The 27,069-nt window shown below is 38.6% G+C and overlaps 1 protein-coding gene across 1 annotated transcript in view; it reads left to right on the plus strand.

Annotated features, from left to right (window-relative positions):
• The window catches only part of LRP1B (LDL receptor related protein 1B), a 728,477-nt gene that overhangs the window by 536,135 nt on the left and 165,273 nt on the right, over positions 1-27,069 (plus strand). Inside the window, exons 46-51 of the mRNA XM_075181401.1 lie at positions 11,056-11,175; positions 13,706-13,819; positions 15,605-15,754; positions 17,843-17,965; positions 18,875-18,994; positions 19,925-20,053. Of these exons, the coding sequence (XP_075037502.1) occupies positions 11,056-11,175; positions 13,706-13,819; positions 15,605-15,754; positions 17,843-17,965; positions 18,875-18,994; positions 19,925-20,053 (756 nt within the window). The remainder of the gene's footprint in view (positions 1-11,055; positions 11,176-13,705; positions 13,820-15,604; positions 15,755-17,842; positions 17,966-18,874; positions 18,995-19,924; positions 20,054-27,069) is intronic.

Below are 27,069 nucleotides of genomic sequence, written 5' to 3' on the forward strand. Positions count from 1 at the left end.
TGCCTATCAAACCTTAGGTGTTTCCCTTAGCAACCAATCAGATTCTAGCTATCATTTATCTAGCACATAATATAAAATGATAGCTAGAATCTGATTGGTTGCTATGGGCAACACCTCCATTTTGCCTTTTTTAGAAGGTTTGATAAATCTACCCTTAATCACTACAGAAAAAAAATGTACATTAAAAATTGGCTGTTTCTTCATCTAGCACACAAATACTTGATAGTTTAACTTTTACACTAAAATTTAAAGTTGATCCCTTTCCCAACTATAAATCTGTCCCCACATTTTAAATTGACCTCCCCCCTCCAATGCAACATGGTTTTGCCCAGGTGCAGATTTACTACTTTTTTATACTTTGCTCTCCTTAATGACTTAGGCCCTGTTATTTTGTTTCCTTAAATGCGTCATTTATTTTTATTTAATTTCTAAAATATTTTTTCTTATAATAAGTTTTGGTAATATATTTTCAAGTAATATGAGACATAGCTACAGTTCTACAAATCTGCCTTCAGCACAGCAGTAAATAATAAGTAAAGAATAATAATCTGTTTATTTTTAGGTATAATATCTGCCCTCGAGGGCATCCATCCACACTTACAAAGCATATTTAGAAGCAATTTGTGGAATAGAAGTGCTGTGCGCAGTAGTAATATATTCTGTTTTGTAAACTAAATGTGGTAACAAAGTCAAAAACATTTTTTGCAATTACATGGAAAAAAAATGGAGAGGTTATTATGAGGACTTTGTGAGGGTTTTTTTTCCTATGGTTTATCAATGCCATAGAGAATTTGTAAATGTAGAGTATGCAGAAGTGAGATAAAATCAGCTCTTTTCTATAATGGAGACCCCTGGCTATTTACAAATCGACAGCTCTTCTCGCTGACCGCGGGGAAGAAATTTTCATCACAAGTGCGAAAGTTCACGACCTCCCGTAGAAAGGTTTTAAGTTGTTCTATTTTGCTGGGGAAAAAAAAGTTTGTATAGCTGAGAGCTACAAACTGTAATTTATTTCAGAGAGCGATGTAACATAAAATTGTCTGAGTATCGGGTGCGCAGAATAAAAGATCTGGCAGCGGTTATCAACTTTGTTAAAATGTGTCAATTTATTATAGAGTTTAAGAAACAACATTTTTATATTTCTTTGTTCTCTAAAAAAAAAAAAAAAAAATGTAACCAGCTTGAAATTTGCCCAGAGCCCGCTCTCGACACCCCACATTGGATAAGTCATGTTCCTGAGCATTCCATTAATGTATCTCTCTAATAATCTCACTTTGTCATCCTATGGACCGTCATTTCGTACTGTAGGAGTGTAAAAAAAGGATAGAAAAATATTTTAAGAACATATTAAAATAATTGCTTAATTAATAACAATATTCTGAAAACGTCCTAAAAATTAAGAAAAAAATTGGTGAACAAATATAGCTCAACCATAAGTTAATAGTTACAACGAACCAGTCTTTTTACTCCATATTGTCCTCTTTATTACATACTTTCATGTTTTGCCATTATTGTTAGAAATTTTAAAATGTTTAGCAGTTTTAGGCATTTTTCACTGGTGTGCAAACACTTTATTTGCTTTCTATTTTGTTTTCCATCTATACCAGTGGTGGGCAACCTTATACCCTTCAAGCGCCACACTTGGACCCTCTGTCCTTTAAACATGACCTTTCATTTCAGAATAAGCGTTTTTGACAGGTCATAAAGCAGGGATGAACTGATTGGCACAGATAAAGGCACGGAGCGCTACATGCGGCCCTAGGGCTCACTGTTGCTCGTCACTGATCTATACAGTAGTAGAAGTTGGCATTAGTGTGTGTAGGACAAACCTATAAAAAATAGGATAATTGCAGTATTCACAGAGATAGATCAACCAGTAGCCAATCGGAGCACTGCTGCATAGACAGAGCTATGATTTGGTAGCCAATCAGAGCATTGCCACATTCACCAAGCTAGACCAACTGGTAGCCAATCAGAGCATTGCTGCATTCACCGAGCTAGACCAACTGGTGGCCAATTAGAGCATTGCCACATTCACCAAGCTTTATTAATCAGTGTATTAGAGCGTACACAAGACAAGCATTAGATCAAGGTTTGTTTGACACCAGAATCTGCCTAAATCAGTTTGACAGATGCCCCACTATCTATCAGCACTACATAAATGGATAGGGAAGTATAAATACAATAATAATGGACCAGTATTGGGTACATGATAAGGTGGTGTGCAGGGGAGAATTTTTTTTTTATTTAATTGCACAACCCCATTAAAGATGAAATCCACCTGTGTACTGAAGCTAAATGAAAAGTAATACCCCTTGTTCTCCCTTACCTGATTTGTGAGTCCTCATCTGCTAAAACTCCTTTCCCAGGCACTGATGGGGTCTGGTCCCCACAATAGAAGGCCCATTGTGCTCTGTTGGCTGAGCCTTCTGGTCCCGTGATCATGCAGATTCAGGACACTGTTGCTCAAGGTTCCAATGTCTACATGTACGAGCTGAAAGCGTTGTGTTGTTGGCCTGAAGTGCCAGACAACAGAAGCAGGAGGTATCGTTGACATATGGCTCTGCTCAGAGGCTGCCTAGCACATTTTAACCCAGGGGCACGACTCAGCTCAACAGCCTATTAGGAATTTTTTAAAGGAAAAAAAATGACGGTGGCCACCATCGGGGGAGTACAGCAGTATGGGGCCCAACAGCAGAGAGGGGCCCCACCAGCTCTGGGCAAACAGATTTATTAGGGAAGGGGGCTTCAGCAGTGAATTAAGGGAGGTAGTGGGCGCCATTCCTAGGAAGCAGCTGCTTCTGAGATCTGAGAGGTGATGTGGGGGGAAGAGACCTCTGAGTGTAATTAAGGATGCGGCAGCGGGACCCCTTGTAGGCACCATGTCTGCCTCCACTCCTAACATGTTGGGGCCCCACAGCTACCACTATCTGCTCCAGTCCCAGCCCCAGGTGTCCGGCTCCCAGGCAGAGTGCTGTGACAAGGCAGAGAGGCTCCTGCAGCATCGCTGCCATCATGTAATTAATAACATCACTGCGCTGTCAATAAAGAGGAGACGAAAGGAGACAGCAAGAAGACGCAGAGAGGTAACTACTGCAGAGGTTAGATGGAACCGGGGATGGGGGTGACTGTAGAGAATGGGGGGGGGAATGTTGTAGGGGGGCCCTGCCTGTTACATTTGTACTGGGCCCCGAAATTTCTGATGGCAGCCCTGGGCCCAGTGACCCAACCCAAGGTAGTCCACTATAGTACCGGCCCAAGGGGCAGATGCCCCCTTGCCCCCCCCCCCCCCCAGGCCAGCCAGCCCCTGGCTCTGCTGCAGTTTGGACCGCAACAATTTTCTAAGATGCCACATTTATGTCAAAAATGAATCTTGGGAGTGAAGGGAAATTGGAACTGTCTTTATTGCATGTCATAGTTAGATGTTTGGGTGTTTGTATTAAAGGGTTATTCTTGAACATATAAATGTTCTGCACGATCCTGCAGAACCGGACCCCAGGTAAGTAACCTTTGTGGAGAGGATTCACTTAGGATATTCCAACCAGGGACCACATTAGAAGAATAGTATTTGACTCCTGATGTAACTGGAAAACAATTAGACAGACAAGTCATATTTAGTGTCGAATGTTCCTTACATTAATAGTTGACTTGTTCTACTAACATCTATTTACGTGATTTCCACCCACCAAGAAATAAAAAGAAAGTAATGTATACACTTGATACCATTAGTCAGAAACCGTTTTCAGGATTACACTGATTGTCACAGTTCAGTTAACATAAGTGATCTTCATAAATGTAATTATAGTGGATACAAGATATAAAATGTAAATGGCTTTTTTTTTTCAAGTGAACACTTGATGAGAAAACTATAATTATCTGCTCAGAGGAAATTGCACTTTTTCAGGTCAGTTATATAAATCTTAAGTGCAAATTATGGTTATAGTAAATTGACCATCGGATAATCTTTTCCCTGTAAGGAGTTGTCAGAATTTGTCACAGAAATAGCTCAGGATTCGAGATCAATGACTATTATATATCCCAGAGGTGGGCGTTTCATCTCTGACTGCTCTTTGAGCAAATATATAACCTTCTAACTGCCACGGTGCAAATAGGACAATATAGAACTACCAGACACTTTCCTTTTCCTTCGTAGGTCTGCAATAGACCGATTAAGCGTAATATTGTATTGGTTACTGTCAGCGACAACACTTTTGTGCTAAAGGAAGCCTTTAAGCCAGGACTAATATAGTTTTAAAGCAAACAAAGTGACCTGACATTTGCTCAGGCCATAAAATCTTCCCCATACTTCCATTTAGGTCCCAAATAAGGTAAAACAGTGTATGGACCTTATTCCAACTTGGATTGAACAGGAGATTTACCTATAGGAAAATTATCATATACAAAACTGTGCAAAAGTATTAGGCAGGTGTGGAAAAAATCCTGCAAAGTAAGAATGCTTTCAAAAATAGAAGTGTTAATAGTTTATTTTTTTCAATTAACAAAATGCAAAGTGAATAAACAGAAGAGAAATCTAAATCAAACCAATATTTGGTGTGACCACTCTTTGCCTTCAAAACAGCATCAAGTCTTCTAGGTACACTTGCACACAGTTTTTGAAGGAACTCGGCAAGGCGGTTGTTCTTGGAGAACTAACCACAGATCTTCTGTGGAGGTAGGCTTGCTCACATCCTTCTGTCTCTTCATGTAATCCCAGACAGACTCGATGTTGATGAGATCAGGGCTCTGTGGGGGCCACATGATTACTTCCAGGACTCCTTGTTCTACTGTACGCTGAAGATAATTCTTAATGACATTGGCTGTATGTTTGGGGTCATTGTCCTGCTGCAGAATAAATTTGTAGCCAATCAGACACCTCCCTGATGGTATTGAATTATGGATAAGTACCTGCCTGTATTTCTCAGCACTGAGGACACCATTAATCCGGACTAAATCCCCAATCCATTTACTGAAATGCAGCCCCAAACTTTCAAGGAACCTCCACCATACATCACTGTTTCCTGCAGATACTCATTATTGTTCCACTTAATTTTTCTGTTAATACGGTACCGCAATATTACGGATTTCTCCTCGCAACTGTTGTTGCGGTAACATGGACTACCTCCGCGGCCTTTACTGAGGCACTCCGCACTTAATTGAATTCCCCCATAGTATCAAACAGTTGCACTCCATCTGTGAATTTCAGGTGGTGCAGTCTAGAGGAATTCTAATAACAAAGGATATTTTCATAAGGATTTGGATACATTGTTGATATTAAAGAGACTCAAATACATTTAGTTTTTTCGGTCTCTTGTTTTGTAATCATTTATTCTCCTATTATGTCAAATTCCTTTTGAAGTGTCTGTTCCTCCAATGTTAACATAATAAATCCATTTCCATTGTAATTTATCTGACTCCAGAATGTTACATTACCCCTACCAAGGTTTACATAAAGGTAAATGCTTATTTCGTTTTTAAAAGTCTTTTTGAGGAAAAAATTGTCGCAATGATTAACATTTTAAGTTATCTATTTTTTGCTTGACTATATGTAGCTAGAAGCTGATTCCATGTACACAGACTCATGTACTCATTGGGCTGAATTGCTGAATGAGCGAATCACACGGTAGTTTGGCCCTGCAATCCGCTAATATGTATGCTAATGAGATCAAGTGGGCCTAGCTTCGGTTAGTACCAAATAATAAATCATTTTATAGAACTAACAATAAATTAAACTACAAACTATAACTGTTGACAAGTTTGAGCTATACAACAAAGTAATTCTTATATCGGTATTGAATACATTGCTGATATAATGTTTGACAGTTATTGTTAATAGCTTGGGGGCTTTCGGGGGTCTTGTGGGTGGGATGCAGTGATGAAAAAGGTTTAGAACCTTCACATGTCTGAGAATCACTGAGCTCTGTACATTACTGGACGTGAGATGCTGGAGATGTTCTAGCTGTGCACAGTGTGGTATACGTTCCCTTTACTCTTTATCTATTGATAATAAACTGTTCTAGGGTGGGAAACTTGCCAACATTTCTAGCCCATCAGCAAAGTGCAGAGTTGTTTATTTTAGTTGCCCCAGGACATAAATACCTGCTGGTTTACATGTATAGCCTAAACCGATCAAAGGCATATATATATATATATATATATATATATATATATATATATATATATACATATATATATATGATCCTGAAACATATTATTCAGAAACTTCCAATGTTCAGAAAGAATGAAAGAGGTAAATAATTGTTTCTGTTCAGTGATAATGTCATACACACAGATATGATCACTAGATGCTTCCCCCAGAAGTCACTGTGAAGAGCACTGGTAAACTATTTCTAAAGAATACACTGTATGGTTTAATTCTTGCAAAAATAAAAGTTTGCACGGCTCATTTTTCTAGAAAAACACACCTGGGGCCCTGATTCATTGAGGAACATAAGTCCATTTAGTGGCACATTTTGCCTATTTTCGCAACAAGGTGCAACATGCAACAAAGTAAATTCATGTCCGCATGTAAATGACACTTCTGACGGCCTATGGTTTGAAGGGTGGAACAGGGTGGGGGACAGGGAGGAGTACAGTAAGGGTGTTCCAAGGGAGAGTGCACGAAGCAGGGTCCAATTCAAGTTTTAGGCATCTCTAAGGTACGTGTTTTCCTGTCGTATCACTTGGATCAGCTACAGGTCGGGAGTAAGTGCCGAGTGATAGTGGTGACGGCTGTGCATGCAGCTATTACATGTGTCTGCAGTCAGGAGCAACTGTACAAATTAATTTTATGTACAGTAGACATTATTAGCATCTTGATAAATGTATTTTATGGGTGGGGGATGAAAAAATATTTTATTTATTCTTCAAATGTTTTTATATAATTAACAGCAGAAATCACCAATCTAAAAGGATTGTAGTTAGATGCTTATTCAATTAAAATAAGCATATCAATCTTACATAAAGACTATATGAGTTCTTACCAATTCAAATCTCAAAAAGACGTACTGTATATAACAATTACATGTCGACAATAAGGTCTGCAAGGAGACAGCTGCTTCCAATTATGGATTGATTTTGCAATAATCCTACAAAATACTTAAATAATTAAAAAGGAAAACGGAAGCCTATATAATCTAACCAACAGACCTTAAAGACGCCAAATATCAACACACAACAATATATATAAAAAAAAATATTATACAAAATGTATAGATACAGCAAATAAACTGTCAGTATATACAATAATACACCTGGTACACATGCAAGAGGAAATTTAAAATAATAAAAAAATATTTATGAAAGTAACAAAGGACAGAGATCACCATTATGATGAATTAACTCCATAGATTCACAGATGTTCATATCCAGCAGACTGCCACATATGGCTGGGGCAAACGTAGGATTTGTATAGGGAGGGTTTCCACACCACGCCACCATTGGGCGTGACCGACATGCATGGGGGTGTGGCTATAATTTTAGACAGTGCTTGGCTGCTCTCCAACTCTTCCTATCCCCATAATATACATGAGCAATGCTGTGTGCACTACTGTAAAGTGCACGCAGCTCTCCCTTTTCAAGCAGAGCCGTGTGAAGCGGGAGCAGTTTACAGCCACCTCAATTATACAGTGCACCAGGCTTGGAGAGGGGTTTCCAGGCACTAGGAACACCCCCCCCCCCACCCTCGGTTTGCCTATCTACGGGTCAGATTACAATAACTCTCCACTGGATCTTCTTTAAATAGCGATACAGTCACAAAATACATAAAGACATTTTTACCTTCCTCTTAGATGCGTGCACTCCTTTTTCAAATTGAGACCTGGGTCCGCATCTCAATAGAAGATTATCGGAATAATGACATCATATTAGGATCCTTCGGTGACTCAGTCTCATAAACCAATGCCTCCTCACGCGTTTCTCCGCAATATAAATCAGCGGTTTCATCAGAGCTGAGAAGCAGTTCAAATATCCTTCATTTGTGAATGGAAAACGTCCAATTGGAACACCCTGATCCTAATCAGCACAGCTGTAGTCACATATTGCACATCAGCAGGCTAAAACAAAACTTTACAGTTAATAAATGTATTTATATCTGGATGTCATCGATAGGAAATAACAGTGCAATGTTCTCTAAGGGCCTGATTCATTAAGGAAAGTTAAGTAAAAAAATTGAGTAAGTAGTCTCCTGGACAAAACCTTGTTGCAATGCAAGGGGTGCACATAAGTTAAATACTGACTGTTGTTTCATGTAGCACACAAATATCAATTTTTAAATTTCAGTGTTCGAATGAGCTATCAAGTATTTGTGTGCTACATGAAAAAAAAGTCAGTATTTAACTTATGTGCAAAATAGAAAACTATTTTGCACCCCTTGCATTGCAACATGGTTTTGTCCAGGAGACTGCTTATTCAAGTTTTTTACTTAACTTTCCTTAATGAATCAGACCCTAAAGGTTTAAGTACAATTACTCACCTTTAACCACAGGTGTTAAAATCAGTAACCACTTGTTTTCAATTATTTTATACCGATCATTACGCACAGAGCTCCGGTTTCACACCGGCTCCTGGGTTTATGGTAAACATAACCTAAAAAATAAAAAATACAAATTCCCATTAAATATATATATCACAGAAATCCTATCCACACATTGGAGGGGGATCAAACCCACAACTTGGATCCACAGCCAATGCTGATGTCAATGGTGGTTCAGCTAGTACTGAAGATTAATTAAAAATACTCTGAAGCTGTATTCGGTTCAATGGACTTATTCAGACCTGGTAGAAAAAAAGACCTCAACGAGAATTTCCAAAATGCCTTTTTCTTACAAAGGAGGGTACCAGAACCATCACCCCTCTCATTGTTGGTTTTATTTGTTAAATTGCGAGTATTGTACTCCCATTTACATCTCCCCCGTGTTTCAGTATAATATATCTCGACAGATTAAGTGCTGCATTTTTTTAAGTACATTCCTTCTATGTTCCAAAAGCGTATATATTAAGAGTTCTTGTGGTTCTAAGATTGTACTGAACACAGTATCTACAATCTATGATATAAGACATAAAAGTGTATTGACAGTTGAGAAAATCCGTAATTTCATTTTTCGTCTTTGTAATAAAAGAACAGAAATCTGCTTTCTTGTGTCAAACAGACGGACAAGTGATGTACCCTGTTCTGTTGCACTAAAAAAAAAAAAAAACATTTTTAGTTTTTCTGGTAACCAATTCAATCTCTCTTTTTTTACTGAAGCTTTTCTTCCAGTACGTTCTCTCTATTAAACAAACTTGGTACTAACTTAGGGCCTGATTCATTAAGGATCTTAACTGTAGCACACAAATATCAACTTTAAATTTTAGTGTACAAATAAGCTATCAAGTATTTGTGTGCTACATGAAAAAACAGTCAGTATTTAACTTATGTGCAAAACAAAATCCTAATTTGCACCCCTTGCATTGTAACATGGTTTTGTCCAGAAGACTGAAATAAGAAGTTTCTCAAGTTAAGATCCTTAATGAATCAGCCCCTTATTCTATAAGGTTTCCCCTCTTCTGAAAACCACTTTTGAACCTTCATTTGTACCTGTCTTAAGAACGTCATCAAAATCCAACAATGAGAAATTCTTATTTATAACTTTTTTTAATTTCCCCTCAATAGAAGTTAAACTGACTAACAAAAATCCATTTTCCTTGTCCCCCCTGAGCTATAATCATATTACTTTCATCTTCTTTCCATCCACTACATAAAAGTGTCTATCTATTTTGTAACCTCGGAAAGTGCATTACTTAATTGATAATCTGGATATCCCTGATCCCTAAACGACAATTGTAATTTGTTCGCTTGTCTCAGAAGCGTTTCCTTATCTGTACAATTTCGTTATAACCTCAGAAATTGACCTTTCGGTATATTGTCTTTCAGATGACCGCTTCTGTAGTTAAGAAAATTATTACTTTCAACTTCTTTTTGATAAGTTTATCTTGAATCTGCCCAGTGTTTATAATTTAGAATCATTAGAGACTGGAGTCAATTTTAATACCAGTGGTTATTGTATTGTGATGTCTTTCTTTTGTCACTTTTATTAATATTTTTTTTAACATTCTTTCTTGCATGCTAATTCACGTAACTGGTGTAGTATTGTATAAACTGACAGTTTATTTAACGTGTCATTAAATGTTATATTACTTATATGTATATTTACATATGTATATATATATGTATACGTGTATGTGTATATATATATATATATATATATATATATGTATATATTATATACAGTGCTTTTTTTTGTCATAGAAAGCACCGGGACTGAGTTCCGGCACCTTTTCTTAACAGTTTTTCCAAGTTTTAAAAGTAACTTTTAATCATTTGATGTTAGGTCCACGTGGACGTGATTCGATCTGTCGAGCGTAGCAGTAGATCGGCGGCAAAATCATTAAAACGGTGCATGTGGCTGCTTGTGTGTCGAGTCCGATGTATGCGGACTTCGTCCGCCCTGGTTGTGATGGCGCTGCTCGGCTTGTGGCGCTGCTCAGCTTGTGATTGGTAATGTGATCGCGCACTGAGGCCTTTTTGCGGGCGGCGACCATTATGTTTCGTTACACAACTGGCGGTGATTGACTACGTGATGTGAGTTCCGGCACCTTTTTTCGTACAAACAAAAAAGCACTGTATATATATATATATATATATATATATATATATATATATTCTTGTGTATTAATATCTGCATGGTGTCTTTGAGGTCTGTTAGATTGTATATTATTAACAGGTTGTTTTGTGCGTTCTGCTGGGACTTCATATAGCACAATGTATGAGTCCTGCAGTGTATTCGGTCTGTTCGGTCTACACCTGTATTTAGCAGCAGACATTTCTTTAGATGCTCTTTTAGTTGAATACGGACGTGAGTAAGTGAATACGGACGTGAGTAATTGAATACGGACGTGAGTAAGTGAATACGGACGTGCATGTTTCCGATTTACGTGCGTTTTTAAATGAACTCATTGCGTTAGTTTTCCGTGCCTTAATGAACCAGAACCTGGTGTTTATTTATATTAATGTTCCAGAAAACCGGAGCTGCTGGAGAGGCTACAAGCTTTGCGGGAATCTGCGTTGTATTTCCAATAATAAAGTATGTGATGACGAAGATGATTGTGGGGACAACACAGATGAGCTAGACTGCAAAGGTAAGTGACACTTACGTCATATAAAATGTAAGCTGTTTGTCAGACATATGGCCATGTTTTATAATGCAATTGTTTTGAAAATGAGTTTACCAGGGACCATCCAGATTATATATATATATATATATATATATATATATATAATCTGTCGATTGTAACAGACAACACCCCTTGTGAATGCAAGTGCACAGCAGGGTATTAGCATTACATATTTTGATATATCTTCTTCAAAGCACGTAATTCAAAATATTAAAATTGTCTCTAGAGGTCAAGGGCAATGTCAGGTCTGCTGTAAGCTAGAGAAACACATATTGGGTAGTGCCAATAGAGAATGTTCACATGTTATTGAGGCCAGATACACCTACATCAACTGGAAAGAGTATCCTATATTATTTGTCCGATATGTATTTACTGAAGAGATAATATTTTATTTGAAAGTAGAGATGCTCAGGCTCGGTTTTCTGAAAACCGGACCCACCCAAACTTAGGGGATCCGAGTAGGCTCGCGAGCCGGCTTGTTACTTGTGCGCGTCCTCGGATCTGAATCGAGGCAAAATTTCATTGTTGCATTGTCGGATCTCGCAGGTTTTGGATTCCATAAGTACCTCCCTCCCCAGGAGAATGGAGAGTGACAGGAACACTGCTACCCCTGTTTCTGAGTGAGCAATGTCACTGAGCAATGTCACTGGAGAATGGAGAGTGACTAGAACACTACTACCCCTGTTTCTGTAAATACCTCCCTCCCCAGGAGACTGGAGAGTGACAAGAACACTGCTACCCCTGTTTCTGTGTGAGCAATGGCACTGAGCAATGTCACTGGAGACTGGAGAGTGACAAGAACACTGCTACCCCTGTTTCTGTGTGAGCAATGGCACTGAGCAATGTCACTGGAGACTGGAGAGTGACAAGAACACTGCTACCCCTGTTTCTGTGTGAGCAATGGCACTGAGCAATGTCACTGGAGACTGGAGAGTGACAAGAACACTGCTACCCCTGTTTCTGTGTGAGCAATGTCACTGGAGACTGGAGAGTGACAAGAACACTGCTACCCCTGTTTCTGTGTGAGCAATGTAATTGACCAATGTCACTGGAGACTGGAGAGTGACAAGAACACTGCTACCCCTGTTTCTGTGTGAGCAATGTCACTGGAGACTGGAGAGTGACAAGAACACTGCTACCCCTGTTTCTGTGTGAGCAATGTCACTGGAGACTGGAGAGTGACATGAACACTGCTACCCCTGTTTCTGTGTGAGCAATGGCACTGAGCAATGTCACTGGAGACTGGAGAGTGACAAGAACACTGCTACCCCTGTTTCTGTGTGAGCAATGGCACTGAGCAATGTCACTGGAGACTGGAGAGTGACAAGAACACTGCTACCCCTGTTTCTGTGTGAGCAATGTCACTGGAGACTGGAGAGTGACAAGAACACTGCTACCCCTGTTTCTGTGTGAGCAATGTAATTGAGCAATGTCACTGGAGACTGGAGAGTGACAAGAACACTGCTACCCCTGTTTCTGTGTGAGCAATGTCACTGGAGACTGGAGAGTGACAAGAACACTGCTACCCCTGTTTCTGTGTGAGCAATGTCACTGGAGACTGGAGAGTGACATGAACACTGCTACCCCTGTTTCTGTGTGAGCAATGGCACTGGAGACTGGAGAGTGACATGAACACTGCTACCCCTGTTTCTGTGTGAGCAATAGCGCTGGATCTCCTGAGGAGGGAGGTACTAATGTTATCAAATACCAGCGAGATCCGACAACGCAGCAATGACGTTTTGCCTCATTTCAGATCTGAGGAAGTGTGGAAGTTCAGAGCGGACTCGCGAGCCTCCTCGGATCCCCCAAGTTCGGGTGGGCTCCGTTTTCAGAAAACCGAGCCCGAGCGTCTCTACATAATACCCGTAAATATATGTAGGTGCACATCACGCAAGGCTCCGACAGGGCTTTGCTCAGAATTGAATTCTCCCCTTAGAGTTTCTATGGCTGGATTAATACCACGTAATTCCACACCCTTGTGCATTCTGCCAGAATGGATATCTGCCTGTTCCCTTATACATATTCTACATACATTTGTATAAATGTAGTGCGCCCATTACAAGACAGATATTGTGATTTGCAACAAGAACATATTTAAATTAATTTCCCTACATTCTGCTGACAACCGCAACCTGCAAAGTTGTGACAAATCCCGCAGGTCGCCTCCGTGATAGACAGCCGTGGGGTCTGCATTTTGTCTGGACTGTGGAGTGTGTAATTGCTGTGAAGATTAGTAAGTGTGACCCCAAGGCTACTATGCAAAGCAAATTGTTTACGGGTAAATCAGACTCTTGGCTGAATACGTTGACGCTAATTTGACCTAAATGTTTGTAAATGAAAAATATTCACACTCAGTTCTTTCAATAATTAAAAAAAAACCACAATATCTTAAATATATATAATTGATTAAAGCTATTTATCTTGTCTGTATATAGTTGACCTATCTGACCCGTCGCTTAAATTGACACAATTGTCTCTTCAAACATTTGCACAGTTTCTACGTGTGCGTCTACGGAATTCCGCTGCACAGATGGGACGTGCGTTACTAAGTCCGCACAGTGTAACCAGATGATTGACTGCTCAGATGCTTCGGATGAAAAGAACTGCAGTAAGCGACACCTTTGAAATACTGTCACTGTGGATTTGTCTTTGCACAACACTGAAACATTTGATCGCTCCACCGGGCTTATTTTCATCTTCAATGTGTAGTCTTTTATACAATAAACTGATCCTTGATCTGTTTAAGTGCTGGAGTTTACAAATTTACATTGGCAAAGTCAGCACCGTCTAGAAATGTGAACAAATATCTTATTTTTAAAAATAAAATAAACAAGTAGTGTATATTAGAAGGACATTGTGCAGTATTAGAAGGAAAGAAGGGAAAAATGGGACAACAAAGGATTAAGAGGGCACTCTCATGGATTGTGGTCACAAATAGGGATTCTGGAATCAATCCATTATATATATATATATATATATATATATATATATATATATATATATACATACAACTATATATATATAATTGTGTGTATATATATATATATATATATATATATATATATATATATATATATAAAAATATATGTAGCTATATATAGTTATACACACACATATATATATATATATATATATATATATATATATATATATATATATATATAGATAGATAGATAGATAGCTATACATAGTTATATTTAAGAATATAGTTTCCAAGTAGGTGTAGTCCGGGAAGCACCACACAATCGCTAGCAAGAATTACTAAATATCACCAACCTTGTGTGATAAACCCAGTCTATTGCCCACCAGAAGGAGTCTAGAAGTAATCCAACAGCATATGACTCACAAAAAGTTATAGATACATGTCAAATAAAAACAACACAAAAATACAATACATTCTCGATGTTAAAAAATAGAAATCTAGCTGCAGCATGTCATGTCATAAAAGTAATTAGAAATATATATAAATATATAAATGTATATGTTTAACTCCAAATTTTATAAACCATTTGCAACATTTGCAGAAGGCTCCCTTTGAAAGCGTCAACATTTCCTTATGTGACATGTTTTAAAAACTATGCAATATGCTCCAACAACAAAAAGTCTGTAAATAATTATTCGTCATATATGTTTTGTGACTCATAAGACGTAGGATTGCCTTCACCCCAGTTTTGTAGTCTGACAGGCTAGGACAGTCTCAAACTTTTATTTAGATTTACTTCCGTAATATATTTTTGGTTGTAGTTATTCTCTCTATTTCCGATTAAATAGACATGGTGGGGTATATTTACTAAACTGCGGGTTGGAAATAGTGGAGATGTTGTCTATAACAACCAATCAGATTCTAGCTGTCATTTTGCAGAATGAACTAAATAAATGAAAGCTAGAATCTGATTGGTTCCTGTAGGTAACATCTCCACTTTTTCAAACCCGCAGTTTAGTAAGTTAACCCCGGTATCCTTTTTTCAAATGAAAAATAACATTTTAATTTGTACATTTTAGGTAATGGGTAGATATAAATTAATGAGCAACTAAAATCGGCTTGGAAAAAAAAAACTTATAACGGTTAAATTGCCTGGTTTAACGCATCCCTGGGGGTAAACATATGACAGCTTCTAAAAAGGAAAAGTGGAGGTGTTGCCCATAGCAACCAATCAGCTTATAGCTGTCATTGCCTAGAATGTGCTAGATAAATGATAGCTAGAATCTGATTGGTTGCTATGGGCAACAGTCTGCTGTACTGTAGATATCTCTGCAATCTGACTGAGCTCAATATAGTATAGTATAGATATACTGTCTTTATGATGCTATATGGCTGTGTCGGCTATTCTAAATGCTCATTTTCAATAAAGTTTTCTGATTTAACGTTTTGTTTATCTCATTTACCCTGCAGATAACACCGACTGTTCTTATTATTACAAACTTGGAGTGAAAAAGTCTGGATTTATACCATGCAATTCCACGTCCCTGTGCATTTTGCCAGAATGGCTATGTGACGGCGCAAACGACTGCGGGGACTATGTAGACGAATTAAAATGCCCAGGTAATTACCACAGTGTAATTTCTTGCTGATGTACCCACTTGGCTGTGTTTTAATGTAATAATCTGTCTACATTTACAAGGAGATGAAATGAACGGACACTCGGTGGAGGCTTGCCATTTCCTAACATGGAAAATAAAACTGGTCTCAGCCCTTTGTGAGACCTTTTACTTAGTGCCATGTAATTTTCTAAGCTGGAAACGTTCAAGAATATATTGCACTATAATTTCAGGAAAATGACAGTGTAACATTGTTCCAGGAGGCTGCCATGTAGCCACTAAAATTCTGCATTTAAGATGAGTTTCTAACGCAAGTTAAGTGCATGTAAAACATTTGCAAAAATAAAAATCATTGCAGCAAAAGGCGCCATATATAGTTGCGCTTTTATGTGCGTTTTCTCCCTCTACATCTCCTCCCTTGGTGTCCCCGTCAGTTTCTTTGCCCTCTAGTATCCCCTGTAAGCTGATAACACACAAATATATCTGTCTTTCCCTGACCCCTTCCCTAATATCTTTTGTCCGCTGCTGTCACTCAGCCATTTCATTTTGGATTTCCCAGCGACTCATAAACTTGAAATTTGACGGCCAAAATAATCACCCCCCCTGTCCAGGGCTCCCTTACTTTCACCTCTGCCTCTTTGTGTTTATGACACTATGGGCCTGATTCATTAGTGATATTATCTTGTGCGAAAGTTAAGATTCTTATTTTAAGAAGAAATGGGGAGATAAGAACGAAGTTAAGATGGACTTTCATCTTAACTTAAGAAATTCTTCACTTATGCGGTGGATTTTGCTTCTTATCTCCCTTTTCTGAGCATGCACAGAGTGGATTTGCTTAAGATAAGCAAAAAAACGGCTGATAAGATCACTAACGAATCAGGCCCTATAATCTTTTCTGTCCCTTAAGTCCACTGCCTAGGTGTCAACCTTGACACCTCCCTCTCCTTCAAACCTCACATGCAGTCCCTTTTTAAATTCCTCCACCTTCAGATAATATCCAAGATCCGTCCCTTTCTCACTGTGGAAGCCACCAAATCTCTTACCTTGATTACTCTAACCTCCTCCTCTCCGGCCTCCCCAATTCCTGCCTTGCCCCTCTTTAGTATGTTTTCTACCTGCCTCATTTTTCTTTCTTCTGTCCCTCTCTGCCAGTCACTGGCACCCTGTGGTCTACAGAATTACATTTATACCTCTCACTCTCACCCACAAATCTCTCAGTCAATCATTCCCCTTACATCTCCAACCACATAACTGCCCACACTCCTTCCCACCCTCTTTGGTCTATGCCAACGGCCGCCGCCTTACTGCCACACTGATTGCATGTTCGACCTCCCACAGCCAGGACTTCACTAGGGCTGCTCCCCACCAGTAGAACGATCTCCCACTTATCAGATTAGCCTCTACCCTCCAAGTCTTTAAGCGTGCCCTTAAAAGTAATTCCTTATTCAAGCCTATTTGCCCTCCTACTAACTCCTTTGCCGCTGCTACCACCTCCACTCACCACAATGTTCCCCTCACTCGGTACCACCCTATTTGTGCCTTCCACATCCCTTTAGGATGTAAGCTCTCGTGAGCAGGGCCCTCTTTCCTCGTGTGCTCCTTTTACGATTTCATCACCCTCTGTACCTCTAGGTCTTCTTCCCTAGTCCTATTTTCCTGAGTCCAGGCCAACTTCACATTGGACATTACTATCCTTCTCACTCACTGTCCTGTAAATAACTTGATCTGGTTTACCAAGTTATTTGTGTGTTATTTGTTTATTAGTAGATGCCTGGTGATTGCATTATTATTATTTTTTATAATGTATTATGTGTATGGATCTAATGATAGGTAGAAAAACAGTGTTGCCTTTAGCAAAAAGTGAAATAAGGTCAGCATTCATTTTAAAGAAAAATCACCATTTTGTTGACATATTCCAGTGTCAATGCAACAGTGAAGGTCTTCTGAGATGTCTTCATTACCACTAGTATTTGTTTTTCAAAGATAATGTTTGGTAGAGTCAAAGATCAAGGCGAAAATGAAAAGTGAAGGCTCGCTTACTCAAATCTTGGCATTGATATAACTGAAATCCATTTTTCCTTTTCTTGCCTAGCAAAAAAACAAGACCGCTGTGCAGAGAATAACTTCGGCTGTCTCAGTGGACGGTGCATTTTGAATACGTGGGTTTGCGACGGTCAGAAAGACTGTGAAGATGGGACTGATGAATTACATTGTGGTGAGTTTGCACGGGTGTAAGTAAACTCACAAGGTACGCACTAGTGTTATAATTCACCTGGTACATCTCATTCCAGCTGCATTTACCGATGAATGCATCTTAACCAGCACTAAGAACAGTGTTATTGTTAGAGGAAGTGATGTAATGTGAAGAAGGAGCAAGAAACATTGACCATTTTGTGTGTTACTGGGTTATAAACTCACTGTATTTAGTTGTCCACTCTCCTAGAATGTTCGGGAGACTCCCAACTTACGGGTAGATCTTCCAGACTCCCTGGAGAACAAGTCATTCTGCCCACTTCATAGTGAAGTGGATGGGATGGGGGCCTTGATGATGAAATTCATTGTGAATCGCCTAATTTTGGCCATGCAACGGAATTATGTGATTGCATTATTTCGACAACGAGGGGTGAGGCCATATTGACACGATTCACAAAGCCCACCTTTGCACCTGCAATTCATAAAGTAGACAAGGATGATTTAGGATTGTTTTACTGAAGGGTAAAAGCAACTTTTGTGCTTTTCCGATTATATCAATTTATAATTAAGAAAATCCTTGCAAACTTGTCTCACATGACTGATTGTGAAAGTATTTAATGATGAAATGGGTCAGGTTGTATGATTAATAAAACTGTTTATAATGTTAAGTTGTAATTGAGCCTGTTATTTTAAGATCAGAGGGCACTGTAGGAAGGTTATAAAAATTATTTTATTAATCATAACAATTCATTGATAATTAGGTGGTTTTGCAAAAAAATATACAGCTATGCTTGCTTTATTATATTATAATGTCACATTAATAAAGGCATTGGGACATACATAGCACTACACTTATCAGTTAATTCCAGTAATATGTGTTATATACAATATAGGGATAATGGTAAATATATAGTATACTTTTGTTCTTCAGGCACTTCCTGTTCTTGGAGTCAGTTTGCTTGCTCTAAAAACAAATGTATATCTAAACAATGGATGTGCGACGGAGAGGACGACTGCGGGGACGGCTCTGATGAAAGCGATGCTGTATGTGGTACGTGGATTATAAACGTGGTTTATCCATTATATAAACTGTAATTAATCCCAAACAAATGAGGGGAGGCGGTGTAACATAACATCAACAAAAATGAGTTTCTGAATCAGTTTATTTGTTGATTATGTTCAGCTTTACTAAAATATATATATATGTCCTTGATCTAAATTACTATACTAAAGGCTCTGTTTATCAAATAGCAGTAATATGAAACACTTTCAATTGATTAACTTGATAAATTGTCCTAAATCCATGAAAATTACCTGTTTTCGACAGACTTAGGGCTTTTCTCCCTTTGATAAAAAGACCCCTAGATACAGACACCATAGTGATACATAATGATACATAGTAATACATAGTGATACATACTGATCCATAGTGATACATAGTGATATAAATTGATACATCATGATACCTACTTATACATAGTGATAAATATTGATACATAGTGATGCATACTGATAAATAGTGATACATAGTGATACATTGTGATACATACTGACCCATAGTGATTCATTGTGATACATACTGACCCATAGTGATTCATTGTGATACATAGTGATACATTGTTGCATCCGACATCCAATGAGTGTGCACCATTAAACTGCAAAGTGAGTTTATGTTCAAGTTTTATTATATAAATACTTGTGCACAAAAATCAGTGATGCCGTTATTAAGCCTTAAAAAAATGTTTGTTTCCTAATTGTTTCACTATTGTCTATATACTTACATTTCCCAAATGTCCCCTCAAATACATTACAGCACTTTACAAACATTACTGCATTACATTAATATGTACTGAAATATTGTATCACAATCCTAGTGGGGACACTTCTAACTCATTGCTGTTATATATCTCTGCTGAATATTGTGAAAACCGCCTTAGGCTCCGGACAACTCTGTGTTACAGTGTATATATGTGTGATTCAGGTGCCTTAACGTGTGCCGCTGACATGTTCAGCTGCCCCGGATCCCATGCTTGTGTTCCCTTCCATTGGCTTTGTGATGGAGAAAGAGACTGTCCGAACGGGAGCGATGAACTATCAACTGCTGGCTGCGGTAAGTCACGGCTAACTAGTCTTTAGAGCATCTGTGTAATGCTAGATATATATTCAGCTGTATGGGATCGTTGTCATCTGATCTAATCTGTGAGCAATCCGGCCGCCCAGATCCGATCTGGCTGCAGTGATCCAATATGAAGAGTTGCAGTGAAAATTAATTTGCTTTATGCAGGAGCGATGACCCTACACACGTGTCTATGGGGTGATCGGTCACTGTTATTTTCCATCCGGCTGGATAAAGTTTTGATTTTGATCTTTTTTTGGACTGCGACACAGACTGTGCAAAAGTCGTCCAGTATGTTTAAAGAGGGCTCTCTGATCCAAAATGAATGTCCTGCTTATTTAGATATAAACAAAAACATGACAAACAGTAGCGGAGCTGAGCGATGTGTGCCGTGAGATCAAGATTTAGTACATGACTTGTAAAGCTAGCCACACTCTCAAAGATCTGGATCACTGAATGACCTGACCTTACTCCCTGAAAAAGTCCTGTGGACGAAACGCGTAGGGTTCCTACAGAGGTTCACTATCTCTGCTGGATTGGTGCCTTGGGTGTTTTCTGCCATCTTCGGAGTTCCTGTGTGAAAGGAGGGACATTAGGACGTCATCTGTCTATTCCCAAACATATACCTCATCTAAATAACATGTTTTTAACTATTTTATGTATGTGCATTGTATATTGTTATTATTATCTTTTTATTGGTAAAGTGCTGACATATTATGCAGCAGAGTGCGTTGAGCAGTTGGTGACACAAACAAATGACATGTAATGACATGGCCCTGCCCAAAAGAGCTTGCAATCTAAAAGGTTTAGGGAATACATGATACAGAAGGTAACAGAGTAAACATTGGTGGAGGTGTATAGCTAATGTGAGGCCGTAGCATTATCAGCCACCAATAATAAAGCAGCCATTGATGACTGGCACTTCTGTGGCGGTAGCAACATTGCGGCACAGTTGAAACATTTGTTACCATCAAAGGAACATTTTCATAATTAACTACACTAGGATACGTGTTTATCACTCTGGAGGGTTAAGGTAATCAGATTACTTCTATTGGGTTTCTATTACTGTGTGTGAAAGGTCGCTGTAACTTCAAGACTTGAGTTACAAGAAGATAATTTAACTTAAAATACAGCTATAGAAAGCTAACGCATTTTTCACTTACATAGAAGTTGCATTTGTAGGTTTAACACTAAATCGGGCCCATAATTTGAAAGTTCAGATGTCATCGCTTCATTGTCCATCAGCAAAACATTATAAGAAATAACAGTCTACCTACTGTAAATTATTGTGGATAATAGAAATCACCCCAGATTTTCATGACTTAAAGTACCCTAATATTGGGATGGATCTCCTCTGTGACTTCTAATAGGCTTATACTGTACAGTAGGGAGTACATTATCCTACGTATAAGCAGGGCCATCTTAACAACATTATGGGCCCCGGGCAAAGCAGTGCACCGGGGCCCCTAGATATATATTTAAATATAGATATATAGATGTATACAGATATAGATATAGATATAGATATAGATACATAGAGATAGAGATAGATAGATGTACTTGCTCAGTGACCCTTGTAGGTTTTTTTTATGCAGGTTTTTTTCTTTTGCAGGATTACTTATTCTCATTAAGAGCCGTGCCTACGGGGCCCCCTTGCCCGTGGGGCCCCCGGGCAGCTGCCCATCGTGCACAATGGAAAAGATGGCCCTGCGTATAAGGTGTATTAGATGCTCACACTATTAAAGCTGTGTATAGAACGCTGCGTGAAGCTTTTCATCAGACATAGAGATCAGTAACGTGTACATTGTATCCCGGAGTACTTTGTGGCATTAAATCTGCCAAATCACTCAGAACTATAGGAAATATGATCATGATGAAATACACCCTTTGATGTATTATCCTTGGTGTCCTTCACTGTCTGGTTTTTGCTTTATCTCTTATTGTTTCAGACTGGTGCATTACCACATAGGCGCATTTCAGGGTGTTTTGTAAAGCTGAGAAGAAATAATGTCAGTGCTGTATTTTATCTTGAAAGACTGGAGAGTCACGTTGTTCGGCCAAGTGATAACAAATCAGGGAGGGGAACTGTGATGAGAGACGAGGTTTGTCTGGTGCCATAAACAATGATGGGATATTCCTGAGATTTGGACAAGCTGGCCTTTATTTGACTTATTATTGATGATTTGTTATGAGTCCATTGATAAGAATAGACTATAAATATATCTTCCTTTCAACAACTGTAAATACTGAGCTCTACATCATAGTTCCCAAAAGTTATTTGTAAGAGATAAATCCGGTTATCTGATCTGTTTTGTCTGTAAGGGGAATGTCTATATAATGTATTTATATCTTACGCTATCCTTGTACGGCACAGTGGTAATTAAAGGAAAAGTCCATTGCGAACTTTTATATCTGCAGATTATTTAAGAAGCTTAAAGAGCCTACAACAAAGATGTCCAGTGTCTAATGGAATTGGGGGTTTACTATCTCCCATGGAAGTGATATCAGAGTTTAAATGGTACCCTGCAGCCCTCTAATACCAAGTGGTGGTGGAAATATGAATCACGGGGTGGCAATAGAGGCTGCCTCCAGAGTACTTCATCCGTCAATTGGGGAAATGCTACTGGGGAACTACAAGTCTAAGCATACCCTGCTAGCTTAATCCATCTCACCAGCTCTTATGGAACTAAACGTCCCTGTGTGCACCGTAAGCTGTGTCTGTCTTTGATGTTCAGTATAGTGTCTGCAGGAAGGAACACAGGAGTCTGCACGAGTGTAATTTAAAAGTGAGGATACCCCAGATACGACCAGCATCAGACAGAATGTAATAGGGGCCAACAGCCTATAGTAACATCAGGGCCTGATTAAAGGTTCAGGCCACTCTAGGCTAATGCACTCGTAGCCCCCCTCTCACCTTCCACACCAGGCTAATATGCGGAAGGCAAAAGCAAACTCGTCCTTAATCTAAAATCCAGCTTTCTCCACCCCTCCCATCTCCACCACAGAATGGCTGAAATTTTAGTCGAGTTTTCAAAACTTTTTCAATAAAGAACCCTCTCGTTCATCTCTGTCCTTTGCGCGTTTTCAAAACTCATCTCCACTTGACTTTTTAAACAGTTAACAAGATCTTTGTCACTCATTTAGTTTTCATTCAAATTATAAATTTATAGCAGAAAGGAGGGGCGGGGGGGGGGGGGGGGGAGCTGTCACCCCTATGCCTGCCGCCTTCCTTGTCTCTCCTACTCTCTTATCCTCAGGTGCCCGCCCAAGGATGACTCACTGTTTTCAGCCTTTAACATTGGATTACGTCCACAAAAAAAAATCTTACTACATTATGCTTTCATGTTTTCTTTTTACTTTGGAGAACAGTTATTGTCTTATATTTTAAAATGAATTTCAGTTTATGCCTCACCCTGTCCCAATGTTGGACCCCCCAAAAATCTTGCGCCTCCCCCCTAGTCAGCGTACTGGATAATCAGGCCCTGAATAACATGCATAAAAATGGCCCCTTACAATGCTGCATTAAATGCAGAACTAAAAAGGTTCAACAACTAGCAAACCTTAAAAGTAATAAAGCAATAATATATATATATATATATATATATATATATATATATAATCATATCCATAAGTAACCCTTCATATTTCCTGGACAGTTAATTGGCTACCACGTGTCTGGTTAGCTTGTCCCAGTTATATTCAGCTTGTGGTTCCTCTCTTTATACAGCAATGGTCTATATTCGGTTATTTCCATATTTTCTTGGGCACGTCTGAGTGACAGCCTGTGAAATGATACCGCACGGAGGGGATGTGTGACCCAAAAGAACCTTCACATCAGCCTGCCGATGCAGCAGTGAAATGAAGCGCTCTTGACTTCAGATGTGAAGTACATGTGGCTGTCTGCAGATTAATCTCGGGTTGAATGTCCCCGCATGAACGGATTGGTATACAGTTACAGCTGCTGGCCGGCTGGGCAATCACAGGCTTGTGTGCTACACAATTCATCTGCAGTGATCAGATAAAAATACAGTCAATCCCTCACTTTACATTCCCTGATTTTATACTTTCCCCTCAGTCTCCAATGCTTTTCCACAGACCAATATACCTGATTTTACACTACCTTTCTAGCAATTTAAATATAATATATGACAAATATAGAGTTTTCTGTACTGTGTTAGTACTGTTACAAGATACTGGTTTTAAGACTTTACCATTCTTTTAGTTTTTTACATAATTTTTTTTTTTTTTGGGGGGGGGGTCCCATTTAAAAATGTAAACTAAGTGTTTCACTAATTTGAAAAACTGATGCAGAGAGAAAAGAGGTTTAATTATAAAGGGTCCAAACTGCTCCTCAGCTGGTCTTGGTGAACAGGTATTCCGTTTGCAGGTTATACGTTGACCACTATAAAACAAACCCACGTGAGGTGGTGGCCTATAGACTTACTGTAATGTCAGTTTCATCTCAAAAGAGAATAGTTTGCACTTTAAATATGACTATGTAACTAATGGTTTACGTAAAGAAGGTGTCCAGTTCTATATAAGTTATTCGTATTAGATTTGATGCTGTTAGATCATTTAAAATGATTGTCCCCAAAAATTGGACAAACACCTGGAACCCCAGTTGTTACCTGAACTGGGTCACTTCAGCATAATAAATGTATCTTAGGGCTTCAGTCTGAAGGTGAGACGTGTTGGTGGCATCTGATTGGATGACTGAAGCTGACCAATCACGTGCCATGTTCACTGCACACTCAAGCTGCACTGAGAAGTCCTTTCCTCTGTCTGTCCAGGATACAATTATAATTGAGAAAGTACTTGATAGATGTCAATGGGCTTCATAGAAAACCATGGAAAATGTAGTTTAAAGGACAAGTACACGGGTCTATTTTTAATATATGAATTTCTACAGTTTAATTAAAACTGAATTTCCCCCTTTCAAGTTTTATTGCCTATGTTCTGTGTAGAAGTGGCAGACAAATAATGATATCCTGAAGTTGTACCTGTTAAGTGCTTACTCTCAGAGCATCTGGCATTCTATTGAGCAGGGTCCTGGCAGTTAGGTATTATCGGGACCCCTGGTGCTCACCTTCCAAGATCTTCGTCATCTCCCCTGTTTGGACTGGCATCTGGAATGTAACCTGGGTGCTGAGGAGCCCTCTAAAGTTACATATTGGGGAAGGCAGGAAAAGGGGAAAGCGGAAACCCCCACTTAAATAGTTGAAAACTAATAAAATGTGACATGTGAAAATCCCAGCAAAATAAAAGTAGCAAAACAAATACAACCATGCTTTTCAATGTGAAAATAAATACAGTACATTGAAAATTCAAAAGACGGTGGAGATTATAATTTAGGAAACCAAGAGTACCAGAATTTTATAACAGGTTGCCTGCCAATGACGTTCTTTATAAGGACACATTCTATTATTACTTCACTAAGCTTATGTGCTCAGGCTTTTTTTTTTTTTTTTAATTTAAACTTTTATATTTGCTGCAACTTTTTTGGTTTCGCCAATTAAAGTTTTTGGTAAGAAGGTCAGGTAGTTCTCAGTCACAAGACATCTAGCTGTACAATGCACACTAATCCAAGAAACAGCTGAGAAATAATATATTACACACAGTAATCAATATTATTATTATTTTATTATTATTATTTTTATTATTATTATTATTATTATTCGGTATAGTATTATTGTATAAGTATTCCAATAAAATAGAAACAGAGATCTGTATAATGTGGAAGTTAACTTAGAATATTTTCTCATTACTAATCATTTGATTGAAACATGCGTACTGCGTCCAAATGTCACATGACACTGGTGTCTTTAAAGCGTCAAATGATGATTTGTTTAAATGACTATGTCTGGTTGACAATTATTTTCCCACTTCAAATTTGGTTAGACCAGGTGTCACCACACCTACCACGGAGTAATGCAAACACAGCCGTCCCTACCTGTCTCCCTCTCCGCACAGCTCCCAATCTCCTACTTTCGTCCTCTCTCGACCCCCCATCAATATGGCTATTCTTTGTTAGCTCCTCATAGGTATAGTCCTGTTAGACTGATGTTATGCTTTAGATATGCCTTGCAGTTCAATGCATTTTATTTTTATTTTCCGGCTTATGTGATGTTGTTCAAAGGCTCATCAGAGCATTGATTCCTGCTTTTGAGACTGTAGCATGTAACAGAGAGAGTATGAACCTTTCACTGATTTAAACACCCTGCAGTTATAAGATTAGTATTAAATGCTGTCAGAGCAATGAACGCTTTTCCAGTAGGAAAAGGTCGGACTGGCCACTCCCATGTTGTGCAGCTGCTACCCATATATATAAATATATATATGAGGTTGGCTAAAAGTGCCCTCTACAGATTAGCACTGTTCACTAAACATTCACCCATTGGGGTATTCACAGGGGATATGGGGACATGAAAATCAACTGCCATGCTATGCTATGCTGTTTCAGCTTTTTGACCCACCCCATGTTTTGTCATTCATTTGATGTTTTGGGATGTTTATTTTTCAATTTTTGATGGAATAGAAATATTCCGTCCTATTTTATTTATTTTATAACTAGTTTATGTTTGACTGATTGAAGAATTTTTTTTATATACATTCTTCATAAATGGGTACATATATTTTTAGGGTGCTTTTTATGACTTATTCTGGAAATATCTGTTTACTTTGATGTAATCCTACTACTGATGAAAGAAATTATATTTCTTTGTTTTAGAAAATATCATTTCCCTGGGTTGTTGGAAAAATGTTTAAGATAATAGTGAGTTACAAAGTCAGTCTAAGAGCAGTGACTGTTGACAACTGCCTCACTGCTTGCTCTACTTCATTAGAAACTCAGAATTATACTACAGCTATTGATTGAAAAGTAATTTTTGTCACTCCGTATTTATTATGAGTAATGTATATAGAGATAAGAGCTGTCTGTACAGTTCAGGCGATAAAAAAGATCCAGCGAGATTTTCGTAGCATATCAATGCTGTGAATAAAAAAATCAATTT

Source organism: Mixophyes fleayi, chromosome 7, assembly GCF_038048845.1.
Source record: "Mixophyes fleayi isolate aMixFle1 chromosome 7, aMixFle1.hap1, whole genome shotgun sequence".
Taxonomy (NCBI): Eukaryota; Metazoa; Chordata; class Amphibia; order Anura; family Limnodynastidae; genus Mixophyes; species Mixophyes fleayi.